Source organism: Argentina silus, assembly GCF_951799395.1.
Source record: "Argentina silus genome assembly, chromosome: 21".
In the NCBI taxonomy this organism is placed as follows: domain Eukaryota; kingdom Metazoa; phylum Chordata; class Actinopteri; order Argentiniformes; family Argentinidae; genus Argentina; species Argentina silus.
In genome coordinates, this window is record NC_139675.1 from 4172154 (window position 1) to 4192060 (window position 19907).

At 40.8% G+C, this 19907-nt stretch overlaps 1 protein-coding gene across 1 annotated transcript; it reads left to right on the top strand.

Moving 5' to 3' along the window:
- Positions 1 to 808: 808 nt before the first annotated feature.
- On the top strand, positions 809 to 18104 carry LOC310820964 (solute carrier family 24 member 2; the record flags this gene model as incomplete). The annotated part of the gene is made up of 9 exons (XM_083692808.1): positions 809 to 1717; positions 8765 to 8794; positions 9375 to 9483; positions 9890 to 9973; positions 10701 to 10783; positions 11166 to 11300; positions 12625 to 12714; positions 13442 to 13608; positions 14748 to 18104. 9 exons carry the CDS (start codon positions 809 to 811, stop codon positions 14995 to 14997), a joined length of 1857 nt encoding a protein of 618 aa, XP_083548934.1. The 3' UTR covers positions 14998 to 18104.
- Positions 18105 to 19907: the final 1803 nt, after the last annotated feature.

Below are 19907 nucleotides of genomic sequence, written 5' to 3' on the forward strand. Positions count from 1 at the left end.
CGACAGCACCTCATCACTCAGGATTGGCATTAACAGAAAATTCAACGTCCTCTTCTCTTGTGTCGTCGACGGGAGACTGCCAGTGTGGTAAACTATTCTCTTTTTATTCTCTTTTTTGTTGTTGTTTTTTTTGTTTCTAAGTGTCCAATTTTAGCCTTTTATGACATCGCAGTTTAGATTGTACCTAGAGTATGGCATTTAGAAGGTGGGCAGTATTGTTAGTAAGGTTTGGTCTCAAATTAGCCGCCAAAAGGGTAATTAAATGTATGGTAATTACGTGCACTGTTTACATTGGTTTGAGCTGAATGTTACAGATAACCGTGTGTTTAAATAGATTCAGTTGAAGGAGAAAAAGTGATATTAATGGTAATCCATTCAATGCTTGATGAGCCTAATTGATCTGATTAATTATCAATTATAAATGCCATCCCCTACAACATCATTTTGTTTTGTGATTTACATCTAGACCTTCATGATAACCTTTACTCATGTGTACAGTATTCGCTTGTGTTGATACAAAGGAGCACTTAAAATAGACCCACAGTATATTGTATACAAATGCCTTGTGGATATTCACAACAGATTAACAGAACTGGGTTTGCTGCAGACATATACTTTCCTTATTATGATCCCTGTCCTTCCTTCCCTGTTTGTGTTTTCCAGAGACTAATATGAGGAAACCTTTATTTGCCCCAGACCCTGGAAGACGTCAGGGGCCTCTCAGTTGTGTTTAGAGAAGCGGGAGCATTATGTTGTGCTTCACACCATAGTAACGTCAGCCTAAAACAGCCTAGCCGCAACCACAGCCATGGATTTGATGCCCTCTTGTGCTGAGAAGGACCCTAAGGACACCCCCCTGAGCAGAAGCTGCAAAAGGCGTCAGCACCAACACGTCCGGAGAAAACTAAGACCTATACGGATTCTAGGCTTCGCCCTCAGCCTCGTGGCCATAAGCTCAGTCTTCTCATGGAGTGCCTTTGCGTGGATTACTACCGGGTTCCCCAGTGGACCTCTCTTCGCATCCGACGAAGGGCAGTCCGAGTCCGTCCCACACAGAACTCTGCTCTCCACCAAACACCAGGATGGCCTGAACGTCTCCATGGATACCCCCATTGCCATGAAGGTGACGGCCGACGGTATGAACAAGGGGGACTACCCTACGGATCTCTTCAACCTGCAGCAGAGGAGGGATGGGGCGGTGGGGCTGCACATGTTTGGGATGTTATACATGTTCATAGCCTTAGCCATTGTGTGCGATGAGTTCTTTGTACCCGCCCTGACAGTCATCACTGAGAAGCTGGCCATCTCGGACGACGTGGCTGGGGCCACCTTCATGGCGGCCGGGGGCTCGGCCCCAGAACTCTTCACCTCCGTTATCGGGGTGTTCATTTCCCACAGTAACGTTGGCATAGGGACCATCGTGGGTTCTGCCGTGTTCAACATCCTGTTCGTCATCGGGATGTGTGCGATTTTCTCCAAGGAGGTGTTGAACTTGACCTGGTGGCCACTTTTCAGAGATGTGTCCTTCTACATCATTGGCTTATTGATGCTCATTGCGTTCTTTTTGGATAACCAAATCACAGTTTTTGAAAGTTTCAGCCTGCTATCGTGCTACTTGTGCTACGTGACGTTCATGAAATTCAATGCATCCATAGAGTCCGTCATAAAGAGTAAATTGGGTGGGAATCAAGTTGACGAATTGGAGGCAGCGCCTAAGGTGAGTTTGCCATGTCTTGGTCCCTATATTTGACTGACTTTTTGTTGACTTTTGGCAGAGCTGTCCATCTCAAGGAGAGGGTATTTACAGGTCGGTGAGTGCACAGTAGGGTGGCAGACTGCCAGCCACACCTTTTGACTTCCCCTTCAGGGATTAAGATTTGTCTTAGCCATCACCTGTGCACGGCCATACAAAGATGTCCGTCTTCGAGCTGACTAAAGTCAAACCACAAGCTGGTCTGGGTAGCGCCCGCTCCACTCCTGTTTAAACCCAAGGCCTGAGCTCCTGCCAAACTGGTCTGCCAGATATAGCAAACAAATGTTATGGATACAATCAGTTTTTTCTTTGTTAGAAAATGTACAAAATATTATAATGATACAAAAATACCACACCCAAACTATTACAAATCTGCGTTTAGGTCTACTGCATGCTCATCACCATCCCATCACTTTACAAAGTTTACAATGATTCATCCTTATATTTAATATCACAAGGTCGAGTTAATTCGGACGATTTTGGAACATTGACATAAACAGTCGCACATGGTCATGTTCCTGAGGAATAATTTAAAAAACCCTACTAAAATGTTCATGATTAATTTGATCAAATTAAAAGTCTCAATCTTTCATTGAATACCTGATGTTACTCCAGTCAGTGGTCTATGGTTCACCCCGGGAACTGTAAATAACTGTAAATAAGGAAACAAACTAGTTATCATATCTTTGCCATTATCTGTTATGGGCTAAAGTGACACTTTTAAACAAGGTTCCATATAGCAAAGTGATTTGACTGCACACAATATTCTCCAAACTGTGGACAGAGGAGGGCCGTGGGGAGGGGTGTGAGGGTTAGTCAGGATCTCTGTCACAAAGCATCTATCTTAGTGACCCAACACTCAACTAAGATTATTCCCATTGATAAATGGAGAGTGGCTTCAGAGGGGGGCTTGGTGTAGCCTGACGGAGTGATTCCTTAAGAGCCAGTCGTTAAGATCTGCAAGATCCCACATTTCTTTGAGGGATGAGACAAGATGGAGTGGACAGCCCCCACGAAGTGTAGCTAGTACACTTCACCAGTCAATATTTACCTTCGCGTAGGAGTTGAGTTACAGCAATGGGCCACACTTTATTTGGATACTGCCCTATAGATGGTCTACAGACCCTCACACTATCAATAAACTATTAATTGCAACTCTGTTGGTATGCAACAACTTGATGTGGTTTAGGTTACAATTAGAGTTAATGGATAGTCAGCTGAACAGTTGAGGATGGTCAGTTGAATATCCATTAACCATCTATAGGGGGACTCTCCAAATCAGGTGTTACCCAATAAAGTAGTTTAAACACTCACTGTTCCAAGGCTCATTTATTCACAAATATCATAACTGAAGCGTTGAGAACACGTTTCTGCATTGATCATGAGCCAAATGGACAGCAAACCTAGCTCAGATCTAAAAAGGGCACACAAGCAACCCAAAATAGACACAGCAAATAGTCAATGTTGTGCAAGAAAATAAAATATTGATGATGAAAACTCTGTTGTCACATACTGTCATACTCTCTATCCAACTCTTCCAACCTGCTGTCTTCTCTCTCTGTCCAGTTGGAATCAGATGCATTGCTTTCCAATGTAATATTCACATATGGACCACAGGTGAATTTCTGTAGCTGGATGATGTAGGCTGTGATTACCTGTAGCTTTGTATCGCATCCCAATTCCAGGATCTTCAGGGACATACAGTATTCTGTGCAATCTGAGGTAGATTGTCCATCTGAAATTTAGAGGGAATAGAGTTTCCCCATCAATTTATAATTTAATTGCAACACACAATGTGTGCTTCTCTAGATATTGTATTGAATTATAGAGTAATGAGGTTTGATACCATTCCAGCAAGCAGTACTTTAAAATACATTATCTGATGAACGATAAAGTAAATCACCATCAAGAAATTGGCACCTCAATTCATCAACTCATTTGATTTGGAAAATGTTGAATTTTCGAATGTTTCCATTAGATTTTGAAAAATAAAACAAATCAAAGATATAATGAGTTTGATGAGGACCAATGTGGATCTAACAGTCTATTTGTGGGTGGTGGGTGGATAGACTTTCTCCCTTCATCTTTTACGCAAACTGTAGTTGATTTGAATTATTAATTGGTACATTTCGTTTGCAACTTGAATCTTAAAGTTGAGATGCTATTGCTAAATTCAACTTGTAACCATGCAGCCTGGAGAGGCTCAGCTGGGAGTGATATTAGTATCATTGTAGGGGTAGAATGTCTGTTTGCATTTGGTCCGTCTGGGAATTGGCCCTTTCAGATTGGTTCATCTCTGCACAGGTCTGATTCCAAACGGCTTTGCTTTGTATAGGTCGGCACTTGATGTACGACTTGCTCGCCCTCATATGTCGGTAGTTCTTAAGTAATCCCTCCGCAAATCCTTCAAGCCAATTAGCAGCACTAATAATAGACGACCGGCATTGTGGCTTGTAGGGAAGAATTCAGCGAAGACTGGAAAACCGGTGTACTGTGATTATGTTATTGTCGTCTCCAGTATGCCTTTAACCAACAGATTAAAAACACAAACAATATATTAGATGGCGCAAGTGGAAATGGCGCTTGCAATAGTTGATCATTCTAAGACTACAATCCCCCTTAATCCCTTATTAACTGTTTATAATCTGTGACGACAGCAAATATAAAGCGACTACCCTGTGTGATGTGACTAACCTGTTGCTGCAGCTGACTTTTAAAGCCTGTGACACCCAGCAAGACTGAATAAATATACTACGGAAATATAATATGAAATGTATGAATAAATCTATACTTTCTACAGGCTATAAGTACTGATGAAATACACCCGTATCAAAGAGGTATATCGTTGCACGCAAATCAAAGAATTTAGAATTTTGGTTTTATCTTAAGAAAGGAAAGTCCCACTCTCTTTGCATGGGATCATTTTATTCACCTACGTTTCCTGAATAGAATATTCAGAATATTTATCACGGTGTCACCGGATATTTTATGCCAAAATGTCCTATTATTCTTGCCCCTCGATGCTATTAAAATGATAGTCGTGCTGCAAATAGCCCTGTCCCTCTTACCTCGTTGTTTACATCAAAATGTATACTTGTATTGTGAAGGTCTACTTCCTGTGCCAAACCACTTCCCCGAGGGACAAAACTGCCCAGTCCTGTTTTTTTGGCAACTTGCTCAAGCTTAAACTGATACAGTTTAATTATATTGGGCTTGGTTAATTAAGAGAAAGGTTGCAAACAAAGCTAACTGTATGCAAGTATTATTCTGCAGGCTATATTATTAATACATTATAAATTTAAACATTTTAATTGCATCAGGATGGAGTTTATTTCATCCTCATGAGGAAAAGGTAATAGACTTAATATTCAGCATATGGCTGTCGTGTCTCATTACAATTTCTTAGCCAAAAGGTTGAATACCCTGAAGTTTCTTCAGCATTACTATGACAGTGTCCAGTGAAACATTTTCTTTCATCATCATTTACTCCCAAATCGATGGCAGTCAATGCAGCGTTTTGTGGGGACTGAAATACTAAATGACCTTCTGACTTTTCCACAATTAAATTATTACATTCTTATTGTCAAAAAGGTGACAGGAGATCAAACCCACCCATGTCGCCACCGATATTCAATCTGGAAAAGAGGGAACGAAGAACGAACAAGCAACGAATCAGGTGTCACGTTGTGACCTGTGAAGGTTGTTGTGCAAGTTCACACGAAGGGTTGGAAATTACTGTTCTAAATGTGGTTATCTCTCCCGATTAATCCCCTCTAAGTCTGGGAGCTTGGTAGGTCATGTGAACGGAGATGACTTCTGCCTTGCAAGGAGATTTCTCTCACCTTCGTGAAAAGCCTCATCACTTCATGGTGTCTGCAGAATAAATCCTGTGACTGAAATGTACAGTAACTTGGCTCCCGCCTAAACTATTTGTATTGTAGCTATTTGGAAGTTGACGAATCAACCTGCATCATTCTGCTTCAACGTGTTCTTCTCTGAAGAGCTTTGAGAGACTCTGTGGCATCGCAAGGGTTGACAGTGTTTCTCACACACACACACACACACACACACACACGACCACTCGGGTTACTAATGTACACTATATAATCACATTATCAACATCTTTTTCTTTTTGAAACCAATACATTATTGTTGATTGATTCAACTATTGACACAGTAATTTCCTTGATTAGGCCCAAACTGCTAAACAGACACATCACTCATTCACTGCTGAAGTGCACAGTCACATCAAAAGATAAATGTTACATAAAATGCACTTTAATCTGTGCAGTAACAGTATTGTTTTTTTGCAATGTAGTCTTCCACAGTTACTTATTGATTGAATTACATACACAGCTACAGTATTATTTCGTTCCTGTCAGGCCCACATTCTAGCAAATGTGTTATTTGACAGCCAAACTGTACGTGTAAACATCTACATGGATCTTGGGATTAATCAGTAGTTCAAGCAAGTAGTTTAGCAAGGAGGCAGACATTGTGGTTTTTATTGGTTGCAATGATATCACTTGGAAAAGTTGAGTTTTAGGTGTTTTGGATACCGTACAGTATCACAAACTCTAACTGAACATAGATGATAACGTCTAACACACACAGTACAGTAGCTATTTTTTGAGGAAAAAAGAAAAGCGCACATTCATTGTTATTGTTTTTGACATGACAAGCCGGTTGTCACACGTACAGTATGCCTATGTTCTGGTGTTGAGTACATACAGGCCTAATAGTAAATAAAAGACCACCTAGGCATTACATATTCAGATGTTCCGAACTAACCTCAAACATTTGCTGTGTAATACTACGGTATGATGTCACTGCTGTTTTAGGTTGTTTTTTTTCTCAGTTAAACAAACTTGGACTTGTATAAAAGTACATATCGCTCCAGCCACAGTTCATTTGTTCCAGCTGCCCTGGTCTCGGAAAGCTCTAGTTTCTGCAGGCTTTTGCTCACCATCACAGCCGTCTCCTCTCTCAACCCACTCCATTACTAAGCTAGGGGAGAGAAGCTATTTTTATAGCCGATCTACTCTCTATATAGTATTCCATGGCAAGACCGTCAGGGTTGATGTCGCCGAGACACCGAGACACGGTGATGCACAAAACAGATCATACAGCGCTGAGATCAAAAGCAGGAAATAAAGATGGGCAGGGGATAAAGATACCACATCGCCTGAGCTGTGAACTGGGACGGGGGGGAGACGTCAGGTGACGGCATCAGAGGACAACACAAGCACAGTTGCCTGCAGTACAATACAAAGTGTTCCTCTCTTACCCTAAGCCCTAGCAGATGCTGCAGGTTATTAGGCTCAATAGCCTGCATGTGGCCGGCTACGGGGCCATGTGAGCATTAGGCAAACGTGAACCGAATGTGGGCCTTACTGGAAGGGCATTGGTACACTCACATGGCAGGGCGCTAACCCTCAGCTAGACGACAAGCACGTCCATAGATCCTTCCTAACCCCCAAAGCAGGCCTGCATTGATACCCAAAAGGGGCAGCACTTTATTTAGAGGTATTTACACTGGTAGTTATTTTGTATTATTATTTTAGAAAATTATGTGCATCAGGTATGTTTTGGTACCAACTTCAACTAGTTCAGCGCATTTGGTAACGCCCGGTGCAAAATGATACCCAGTGTTGCTTGTTATAATGAGCTCCAAAGAAACTAACAAGTGATTCATATTGCGTAATGACATTCATCACACCTTGTCATTTCTTAGTACAGTATATATCTGAACATTTCCGTGCTGTGAAAAAAAGTGTTACACCAAAAGGGTGGTATCTAAGCAGACGGGACGTTACTGACCCCAAACTGTTCTACTGTGTTTTAACCTCTGACCTCATACGTGACCTATTGTATGTGTGGTGAGTGAACACTGTAGCTGCTATAACTGCTACAGCTGTTTCTTCCTCCCTTTCAAAGATCATACCTAATTGGATTATGTGTTCCTATTTTTATGCTTTCTGTTGCAAAGGTTACACATCACCAGTTACGATGGTGTCTGAGAACTATAAAACGCCAATGTTGTGTTTTGTTAGATTGAAATGTCCCATTCAAGTAATTCTAGCAAATTCAATATTCCTTGACATTAATACAGTACATGCTGTTTGGTGGCTGGGAAGGTAATTTGTTTTTCATTACCTGACAGCCAGCTGTCTTCAAACCCGTGGTATGTACAACATGCCACATCATGGCGCAAATGAAATCCTTAATGTTATCTTTACTGTCATGTTTTGCATGTCACCTCATCATGTTTAATATACATCCCATAAATACTGTTATATTCATGGCATAAATCCGATTCCTATTCTACCTCAAATGGGACAGAGCACACTAATCTAATTTTTGGGGAAGTTTGGAATTTAAAAATCAGCTTAGCTGTAGTGAACAAATCGATCCACACTAAGGGTTTTTCCCCGTTATCCAGGAAAACCTACTGCTTGCTATGGTTTCATATCGTATTCCACACCCCAAGTGTTCTAATCATAAAACAGTTTCTAATGCTATGAAGCAGTATGCTCTTTCAAATGTCTATCTCAAGCCAATTGTGTAGGTTCTGTCTCCACAACTGTGCTGTATATGTCCTCTGAAGAACTGTTGGATTTAGACTAAAGAATCAGCATCTGTACTGTAGATTGTGTTGGCAAAACCCGTAGCTGCCATGTTTTCCCTGCTGGTTACAGTCGTTAAACTCTCTGTGAAGCACTCTGGGTTTACCCGATATTTACCAGTTATATTTATGGAGGTAGAAATCGGAGGACAGGCTCATTGTAATCAATGGAATGGAACGAGGCATGTGTTTTTGATACCATTCCTCATTCCATTCCGTGCATTACAAATGAGCCTGTCTTCCAATTTCTACCTCCCACAGCCTCCCCTGTTGCATGTGTAGTCTCACTAAGTCAGACTCTTAATCGAGAGATGAGACTCTGAGATAAATGCATGTGTGACTTCATATCTGGATGTGTTCTGTCTTTGTCTTTCTCTCCTTTGAAGACAAGCGTTGACGATGAGAACAAGCTGACGGTAGGTAGAAGGTTGACGTTTATTAAGTTTAAAGTGCATTTTACACATTGTCACAATACACTGTACACAATAGATCTCGCCACCCCATCCCTGTAACACTTTAAGTGAAGGTGTACGATTTGTTTGTTGTTTTAAAAAAAAAAAAAAGAAAAAAGGTTATACTATAAAGACGGTTATACTGTACACAGTTGTAACTCAGCACTGTGTCATCTCAGGACCAAACAGTGGCTTGCTCTAATCTTCGGCGAACTCAAGTAGATTTAATATAGAGTATAGATTTAATATAGAGTATAGATTGAGTGCAAAGAGGATCAGAGTTAACCACTTGTTGGTATTCCAGTACCACTGATCACACCCTCTTAACCACTGGGATATGTTTAAATAACAGATTTAAAAAAAAAAAAACGAATAGTTAACAATCTATAATGATTATTAAATGCTTTATAAACCCCAAAAGCAAAGTGTTCCAATCAATCAATCTGGTTTGCCACCAGCAGTTATATGATATCAACAAAAGCGGTGCAGACACAAACACAGACTGTAGATTGCAACATTATCAAGGATGTTAACTGTCCTGCAGGCCAAGCCCCGCCTCCAGAGGGGAGGAAGCTCCGCCTCCCTACACAACACTCTGATGAGGAACAGCATCTTCCAGCTGATGATCCACACTTTGGACCCCCTTGGTGAAGGTAAGGATGCCACAAACACACACATACACGCACGCACGCACGCACACCATCCAGACCCCCCTTACACTTCAATCAGTGTCACCCCCATACTGTCTTATACTGTACGTCCACAAGTGCCACCCCCATACCCCCTGTGCCATCCCCATACCCCCTGTGCCACCCCCAAAACGGAAAGCTTGGTGTGGAGACATGGTCAATGCAATCCAGAATTATAGAAAAATATAATTCAATCCAAGTAATACAGCAATTATTTTGGATATAGGATTTGAAATTAAGAAATACAGTAGCCTATATACAAATGAAAAAAGTCCTTCACCCATGTCTAACATGTTACTATTTTCCCTGGGATATCTATCCTAAGGGTCACATGTTTGAGGTCTCAGTACTCACGATAATTGGGTTTCAGGGCGATTCAAAGAGAAGGCGTCCATTCTTCACAAGATGGCGAAACAGAAATGTCAAGATGAAGACAGACCCAATGGTGTCCCAGGTGAGAAATGCATTTCAAACTACGCTAGAGTTACGTCAACTTAGATATACTACATACACATCGTATTTACATTTTACTTATCAAGCAAACACTGTTTTACACAGTAAACCCCAAGTAGAGCATTGAGTCTTACTGTATTACATGAATGATGTAACACCATCACTGACTGAGGTGTTCAGAATAGAAACTGCTTTAACAGGATAAGTGTGAGAGGTCGGGGGATCAGATGATTAACCCTCAAAGGAAGCTGAGCAATGGCTCAACATCTATTGAGGTGGGCAGTTTCTTAGGCTTGACCTGTAATTTGAAATCCTTTTATACTAGGAGGTGTGCTTTAATATATCTTTCGTACACTCGAGGTGTTCTTAATTTAGCTTTCCTGGGACACAGGAACAAACTGAATTATCTCTAAAAGTGCAAAGTGCCGCCGTACCCTGTGCGCCGAGCGAGTTCAAATCACACCTCAAGTATTTGAATGAATTTAAAATACTTTTCAACCAAGACAGTCTAGAGACAGAGGGGATGGTGGACATTCCTCCCTAAGGGTTTCACTAGGGGGAGGCTGGTGGAGGTAGAAATCGGAGGACGGGCTCATTGTAATGCATGGAACGGAATGACGAATGGTATCGAACACCTCCGATTGCTGCCTCCACCTGCCTCCCATAGGGTGCCACTATGCTATCTCTCTCCATTCTAATATCTTGCGTCTTTCTCTTTGGTTCCTCAGGGGACAAAAACATCCCCAACAGCTCTAACGTGGCTGTGGAAGTCACACCCCCCATGAATGGCAGTGTGGGGGGAGAGGAAGGGGTAGGGTTCATATCTTTCACTCATGGGGGCAGTTTCCCAGACACAGATTAAGCTTATAGTCCTGGATTAAATCACACTTTCAATGGAGAAATCTCGGTTGAGGATGCTTTTGAGCCTAGGATTAGCCACAGTCAGATTAAGACTAATCCTAGACAAACAAGCATTTTCAATTGAGATTTTCAATGGAAAGTGTGATTCAGTCCAGGACTAGGCTAGCATCTGTTTCCAGGAAGACCGCCCAATGTAGTGCATACTGTAGATGTTCCATGGTTGCACTTCAGCAATAAACTCTTGATGAATTCATTAGTGAAACGGATTCATAATAGTGTGAATGCCTAGGGTCACAGCTCTCTCTAAACTGATTTTGCTCCCTGTTCGGAAGGACGAGGAGGAGGAGGACGAAGACACGCCCCTCAGTCTGGCATGGCCGGACACCAACCGTAAACGTCTGACGTACCTTGTGATCCTCCCCATAGTGTTCCCCCTGTGGCTCACTCTGCCCGATGTCAGGAGAGAAGTAAGTCCACACTCCTGACCAGGGCTGCACGGCTCCTGTTGCTCACAACCTCAGGTCAAGCTGATTTACATCTTACCTTTTACTGTGAGTAGCGACGGATTTATACCTGGAGGGCCAGGATCGTATCAGAGAATCTATAATTAGGAGAACTCCCCCACTCCTGATATGTAGATGGTTAATGTCAGGCTAATCCAAAACTTTTCCACTATTCCATTTAGTCAGGGAATTTGTAATTGGGCAGTGCCAGCTGCCCCGCTTAGCATAATGCTAGCAGGTTTTACAATCAAAAGTGTAGTCTTACATAGAGATAAAAGTATGTTATTGTCAATATTTCAGTGGAAAGATAATTTAGGGTTAGGGTTAAGGTCATTTTTAACTTCATTACTTCCATGTGAACCATCCTTAATGCTCCTTACTGAGGTGCGCCTTCTGCTGCCACTGCCAGAGGAACTGCGTGTTTTACTCACTTGAATGGGAAAGGTAGGGAGTGGAATGGAGGAGGGGAGAGGTGCCATGACCAGAGCTGTCATGGTTCCTCACTCTGCACGTCACAGGCTGTTTTTCACAATATGCTGTATTTCTCTCTTAACACGCCACAATGTTGTACATTCCAGGGCCATATTCAGTTGGTATGAAATGTGTTCAAACGGAGCTTAACTGTGAGTGCATCCAATGGATTCATGGATCCAATAAGGACGCAGATGTTCTTTTACGTTCTCCTACGTTCTGTAGGTTGTGTCTGCTGAACACACACCTGGTATGTGTATACTCAATCTCAGCCAATCAGATTATTCAGTTGATCCATCAAGTGCCAGGGAGAAATTAAAACCAGGAAGTCTACAGAGCGGAGCTCAAGGGCCTGAGTGGTGCGCAAGGGTTAAACAGCAGAATCCAGAGACTTCCGGCCCCTAAACCCTTCCGGCCCTTAAACCCTTCTGGCCCTAAACCCACGAAAAATGAAAACAGCAGGAAATTGGGAAATTATCAACAAAAAGAAAATTCTGCTGCACTGATGCACAGGAAATAAGGAAGCAGGAAACAGGAAAAAGGAAATAAGCACAGTTTGTAGCGAAATGTGACATGGAACATAACGGTAGGCGTCCTCTGCATGACCGGTGATGCCCAAACAGTGTCAGAATACGAATTAAGTTCCACTTACATGCCTTTATCTCACATTGTAATTTGGCTAAAACTGTGGTACTGTGGTATGAAACACATTTTCATGAATACTGCATCAATTATACTCTCTGAAACATCAATTATACTCTCTGAAATTTTTCATGAATTAATCTTAGTTGAAAATATTGTTTATTCTATTTTTCAGACGTCAGAGAAATTCTTTCCCATTACTTTCCTTGGTTCCATCACCTGGATAGCCATCTTCTCATACCTTATGGTGTGGTGGGCCCACCAGGTAAGCTCACCCCACTGTCATGATTTCTTTAACAGTCTGCTGTTCACTTGTTATTCCTATGTAAATTCCATGGTAAAATGGTAATTACCTAAATAAAACCCAATTTTTATTATTATTATTATTTATTTATTTATTTTTATTATTATTATCAGTATTCTTTGAAACAAGTGCCACTATTGCCCATTTTGTACTACAAATTAGTTGAATTCCCTAAGCTGCAACAAAACTGCAAGAATAAACCAATAATCGGAGGGTCAAGCAATGGTAACAATAATCATCAAAGCAGTTTGTCAATCGACAACGTTTTCCTCTATAATGCAGTCCTGAAAGTAAGGCATCACTGAAATAGTCAGTATATCATTTGGATGCGTTAGTAAGGCTTATGGTAAAGTGACATTTAACGGGAATTATAGTGTGACCAAAATAAGACAATGGTGTTCATCTTCAAGTGAGCCCTTCGAGCTCTTTGATGTCCTTCCTTCCCTCACCTGTGGACTGGTAGTCATGGCTGCTGTAATCCCAAAGCTAAACAAGTGCTTTGAGTAATCTTACTTGATCCATTGGACAGATCAATTTTTAACTCCTAATCTGGACTAAAGGGGCCAACTATTTCAAAACGGATCTAGTCGTTTGGCTGAGTTTCTGCTGTATAACATTATAAATGCCAATCTGATTCCTCCTTTTTTCTTCTTTTGAATACTGCATCGAACCCCATTTTCACTTTCAGGTTGGAGAGACCTTCTGGATTACGGAGGAGATTATGGGATTGACCATATTAGCAGCTGGTACTTCAATCCCAGACCTAATCACCAGTGTCATTGTAGCACGGAAGGGCCTGGGGGACATGGCTGTTTCCAGCTCTGTTGGCTCCAACATCTTTGACATTACTGTGGGGTAAGTCAGCCAAGATCACTGGTCCCATCAAGAAACCAATAACCCCTTGCCCCTACACCCTAGACACTTTAGTAGATCTGAAATGTCTGGATTCAAATTCCACCTAGCCTATTCGACGGCAGGTTAGAGGTATTACTGTCTCGTTTATGCCCATCAAATCCTCTCATATCTACACAAGTGTCTTTGGAAAGAAGACAAAGAGTTATTTCTGAACAGGGCCACATTATTTTACACCACTTCAACCAACAAAATGGCTTTGACTGCTCCATTGAATGCCACATTTGACTGTTGGAAGTGCCCCATTTCAGCACTCTTAAAGCAGCTAACAGCGATTTCCCCATCCACCACAACGTTGACCCCTGCACATCATTTTGGAAGTTGAGGGGTTGGGACCGGGACAGTTAATTTCGGCTACATCCTGCACTGATCATGGCATATCAGAATCACAAGTCCTCATTATAAACAGGAGACAACTCTCTAACTGGTGTCATGAGGAAGGAATCTCTCTCCAGTCACTGATCTGACGTGACTTGGTGAGAGCAATGCCGGGTAAAGGTTGCTTTGACCAATCTTATCACATGAGATCGGTGATTACCTCAAGGAAGGGAAGAAGCAAGGATGCATTTTTAAAGCAATCAAAACAGGCTCTCTCATTCCAACCTCTTTCTCTCTTATGTTATGTTGTCGTGACGACAGCTCCTTTTTGTTGTATTATCTTGCGTGTGATTTTCCTTCCTCAAAGACACAGAGGGCAGACCTGGGTCAAATACATACATTAAAATACTTATGAAAGTATTTGGAGGTATGTTTGCTTTAGCTTAGAGTTGGCACTTTTAGGACTATTCCATTGAATCCATTGTGCCAGGCAAACTAAAATCAAGCACTCCTCAAGTATTTGAAAGTATTGTATTTTTGATGAATGGATTAATGAACGAATGAATGGTGAATTAATGAATCGCTTGAAGTTGCTTGCTGTTTGGAAACTGATCTCTCTTGCAAGATGTTTTAATCTCAATGGGATTCACCTGTATAAATAAAATAAAATAATGAAAACAATGATTTGACCCTGGTGTTACAGTAGGCACACCGCTCTGTATATAGAGAGTAACAGCACGTGTCTTGTCCTCTACCCTCTACAGTCTCCCCTTTCCCTGGCTCGTCTTCACCATCTTCAACGACTTCAAGCCCGTGGAGGTCAGCAGCAACGGTCTCTTCTGCGCCATCGTGCTCCTCTTCCTCATGCTCCTCTTTGTCATCATCTCCATCGGCGTGTGCAAGTGGAAGATGAGCAAGACCTTGGGCTTCTCCATGTTCCTGCTCTACTTCGTCTTCCTCATTGTCAGCGTCATGCTGGAGGACAAGATCATCAGTTGTCCAGTGTCAGTTTGAAGCACACCTCTACATGCACACAGGCGCAGCATACATGCACTCACACATGCATGCATGCACACGCGTGCACACACACACACACACACACACACACACATGCGCACACACACACACACACACGGCGAGGTTCAGATTGTAAGGGAGTGAGGCTGACTCAATTTAACCCTCTGAGCTGCAACAGGTACAGTATGTCGTGGACTTGGAGCAGGCAGATGGACCTGTCAATCAGTGATTCATGATGACGCCACCCAATGAGAAAGACTTCTCTTCATGTCACATGACCACACCCAAGAGCTCCCATTGGTCTAATGCTGTTGATGACATGCAGGTGATTTTAATCCTGGCCATGATGGACGTTTAGAGATCACGTCTGGCATCACTCCAGAGGACTATGGGACAAGAATAGAGAGTACCTTTCAAATAGCCAGCCTGTGACCATCAACCGTCTATGACCGGTGTGACTGTTGACTCGGGAAAGTTCATGTCCGAAAAACCAAGTGGAGAACTGGCAGGGAAATTGTGAAGTTCAACGGATGCAAGGAATATTGAAGCGTGCACATGCTGAATCAAGAAACGGATAGTGATTGTGTAAGTAAACGTCTTGGCATTCCATTTTAGTCAGAGAGAGGGTTAGATTTGCCGAACTCCAGCATGTAGTTGCTGGCAGAGTGTCTGAAGATGGGCTTGGTCACAGGGGAGAGTTTCTGTTGATCTTTTTTTATTAGTTTTTTTCTGTTGTATTTATTCTACAATACTTTATTTCAAAAAAGTTAACCCAGAAGGGGTTTGTTCTTAAATATAACTTTGAACTTCAGAATTTGTACATCTTTGAACTGGATGATAACTGTTGTACATTGGGCTGTATGAGTTTGAAGCCTTCGTTTGTAAAATGTATGAAAAAACATATGCGGAAACATTTTAAGAGGGTTGTTTTTGTTATTTAGTAATGGTAATGTAGCAATACTAGTTCAGCTGCTGTTTCATAACCACCCATCTTTTCCAACCTGGATGACACATATTTAGGGGAATATAGTGTGTTAATCCTATACTGTTCTTAATACTGCAACATTTCTATGTTCATCTTTGTAATGGATGAAATGCACTACATTTCACTCGTTTATTCAATGTAAAACAAACATATCAAGCATGGCACATGTTCATCCTAATGCAGTAGCTGACGAGAGGAATGCTCTTAGGCTCAATTAAACATACCGTTTGTGAAATTCAGCAGCAGTATGAGGTAGGAAGCATGTACAGTCATTTTCAGCTTCTCTCAATTTAAGGCAGAAAGCACTTTTATTGAAGGGGTAATGAACTCTGCTTAAACTTCCACATGCGAGCATGTGAGTCATAGGAAGCATTTAAATAGTTGTTTAATATAACAATTAATTCATTGTTTTTTTCTGCATACTAAAGCAAGCAGTAACAGTACTGAATCATACTTTTTGATCTTACATGTTGACTATACTTCTATTTACAGCACAAAGATGAGACTCAATTACATAATGTTTTTTTCCCCTAATTTCTTATTAACGTGGAGGTTTGTTTAAGGTGTTAATAACATTAGTTGGCAAATTCAAAATAAAATAAAATAATAACCACATTCCTTAAATAATCAAAAAGGTGGGTTTGAATGGGGACGGTTTGGTCGAGAGAGTTAAGCCGAAGAGGTTTTCCATGATTTCTATGATAGAAATCAATTCCATTGCCTCTGTGTGCCGTCTCCTAACCTTCGGCGGTTGAACTTTGAACCTTGCTAATAATTGAACCTCGGGCTCTACGAGTGTTCTAGCACTACTACGACTATCGCTACCGCTAAATTCAGCGCTCTTTCATATTTTGAACCAACAAAAAGCTTTTGTCTCAGCACTGACCTTACATCAGTCCAAAGGCCACCAGCTCCTACAAGCTTTAGACGAGACACTACGATGGCTATGAGCTGGCAGTGGTCAGTGTTGGGCTCATTATTTACATACATTCACAAACTTGACAGTTGCACATAGAACGTTGCTAGGGACAGTTTGGTTCGTTGAAATTATTAACTCTAAATGTGAATATCTCTTAAATGTTTCATAAATGTTAGACCACATAATTTAATGTACATACATTATATATAAATAAGGAGCTCAAGGATGACTACTGCCTAGCTCAAAGGATCATATGGTGGCAGGTCATAGTACATTATGTTTATGTACATTACAAGAATGATGTTCTTTTCTCATGAAATGTCAATATCAACTGTCTTACTAGGATATCAAGCAAGATATTGCCATGTTGTTTCCCATCATGAGACACTGTACAAACAGTGCAATCATAACTGAACCAGTACCGTGTCATATTTTGAAGCTCCTGAATATGAAACACGATTGAATTGACCTTTCACGTTTCTTATTCCAAATAGTGTAAAAAGGAAAAATTGGGTAATACATGTGGGTATTTTAAATGCTGGAAGAAGGTAGGGTTACATAATACTTCAAATGGGTGCTTTGAGTAAAGTGAAACCGTTCATTTCTCTGAGATATTGTTAAAACACTTTCTTGTACTGTATGTCATTTTAATGTTTATTAATGGTTTGGACGCTACAATACAAACATAAAAATGTGTCATCATTAGATCATACAGTGCCGAAAAAGATGAATCCTGATTCAATGCATTTCAATTTCAGACTCTGAGGCAACAAAATGTGAAAATTGTGAATACTTTCCATAGGCACTGTATATGTAGATAATCTTGCTTTCATGGCATGCTTTATGGTTTGATATTATACATATTGTAGAAAGAATCAACACTTTTATATAACAGATTCAAATGCAGATGACTAGAGACTCATACATTTACCGACTGCATCCAATTTAGCATGTGACAAATGTTACAATTACAAGTTCTGACCTTTTGCTTTCAATGACTCTGAAACTGTATGTACAGTATCCACAAGTAACTCAAACACCTGTCAATACGCAGAACTAAAAGGACGTGTGATAGCTGACATGCAATGCTTTTATATTTCCACAACATTCATAGTGAAGTCATAATCGTGTATACTTGAATCATGTATAATACTGTAAAAATCATCAGTCGTTCTGTATAAAGTCTCACATGCTAATAAATGGAATGTGTGAATGTAAGTGTCAAATTGTTTTTTGGGAATATGTTTTATTAATATAAGAATTTATTGAGCATAAAGTATGAGTCACTGGGACAATGACACAGAATTATCAATACATAATGTACACTGACACGTTGAGACAATATAACAATCCTGGGACAACAGAGCCAATTGAATCATCTCAGATTTACAAAGCCTGCCCAACTGGCACTTCAGGCAAGCCCTTCAAGCAGGCCCAGCTTTGCTCAACAATGATTTTCAAAGTATCCGGTCACAAACCTGTCTGGAAACTGGTTGTAGTTAAAAAAAAATCTGATAGTTTTCATTTTTATTACCCCCAATGACATCTTTGGATCTTTGTTTGTGATATTCACACACAGTAGGCAGTAATATGTTGATATTTGTAAAAACAAATGCTAATATCTACAAAATAGATGATATCGATGAATAGATGTTCGGATGGATAAATTGGCTTTTGCTGAACTACTGTCATCGGCTTGAATGGCCATTTACTCAAAGTCAGACATTTCCAACACAGCAAGCCATGTTTCTCAGCATTGAAGGCAGCATAACATGGAAGTGAAATATGTCCATGAGTGTCTGTCAGCCCCCCCGAGTGACATGTGCTCACCTGAGTCCTCCAACCTCTGTTCTCAGACCTGTTGCGTCGGTCCTCTCTGGGTCGGCCGCCCCCACGCTTTGTTGTTTGTTCAGATTTTTTCCTAATTAAATTTAAACGTAACGTAAAGGTAAAGCTAAACTATAAAACAAAACTAGAGAAGGGACTTGTGCCCCACATGTCAAGTCCAACAGTCCTTGAGGTCTCCAGGCCGAACTAGAGAAACCATCTAAGAGACTTGGTCAAGAAATGGTAGAGACTAAGAGTGCAGGCCACACCCCCCTCTCTTGTATATCCTTCAGGCAGGAAGTACACCTGAGAGGGACGTCTGCACAACACTGCCTCCTGAGGTTAGGAGGTGTGTAGTCAGTTATGTAGTATAATAAATGCAATCTAATCTACCTAGACCTAGGGTCGTCACAAGGGACATGACAATAAATTCGTAACGATTTTGGACATTGGAATTTTTGTGACCTTTACTTTACATAAAAAGAAAGATGTTTGAAGATATCCTGGTGAAAGTTGTGTGAGAACAATGGTGTTGTTGGTGCTGTGCGAGTGAAACTGCACCTGTAAAACATTACCCTCCAAGGTTTTTGTGGTTTGAGTGTTGTTGCTTGCCAGTATTCTTGTGATGACTTATGTTTTACTTTCAAAGTGACTTCTGGCAGGACTGCAATAGAGCTGAGATTTATTAGGGGCAGAAAAATGACGATGGAATCTCAGCTTTGAGAAGACTTTTGATATGCAAGGTGTTATGGACATATTTCCAAAATACATAGGGCCCTACTGCCATAGTGTACAATACTCACTTTGCTCAGACAGTAGTCATAGATTTAATTGTAAATACACTTTCTTGTGTGTGTGATTTTCATGTTTGGTAATGCTATAATAATAATAATAATAATAACAACAGTATAATGGTACACTATCATTTATTCATCCTATTTATCAAAGCTGTAATATAATCTTCAAATGTGTCATCAATCTTGATTTCATGGAATGCTTTATGGTTTGGTATTATATTAGATATTATATATATTATATGTAAATGAGAGAAGGGTCAACACTTCTACATAACAGACTAAAATGCAGTTGTACTTGAAGTGAAAAACTAAGTAAAGCATTTTAATTTAGCATGTCATTTCTGACCTTCAGCGTTCAATAAATTGATCGATGTCTGAA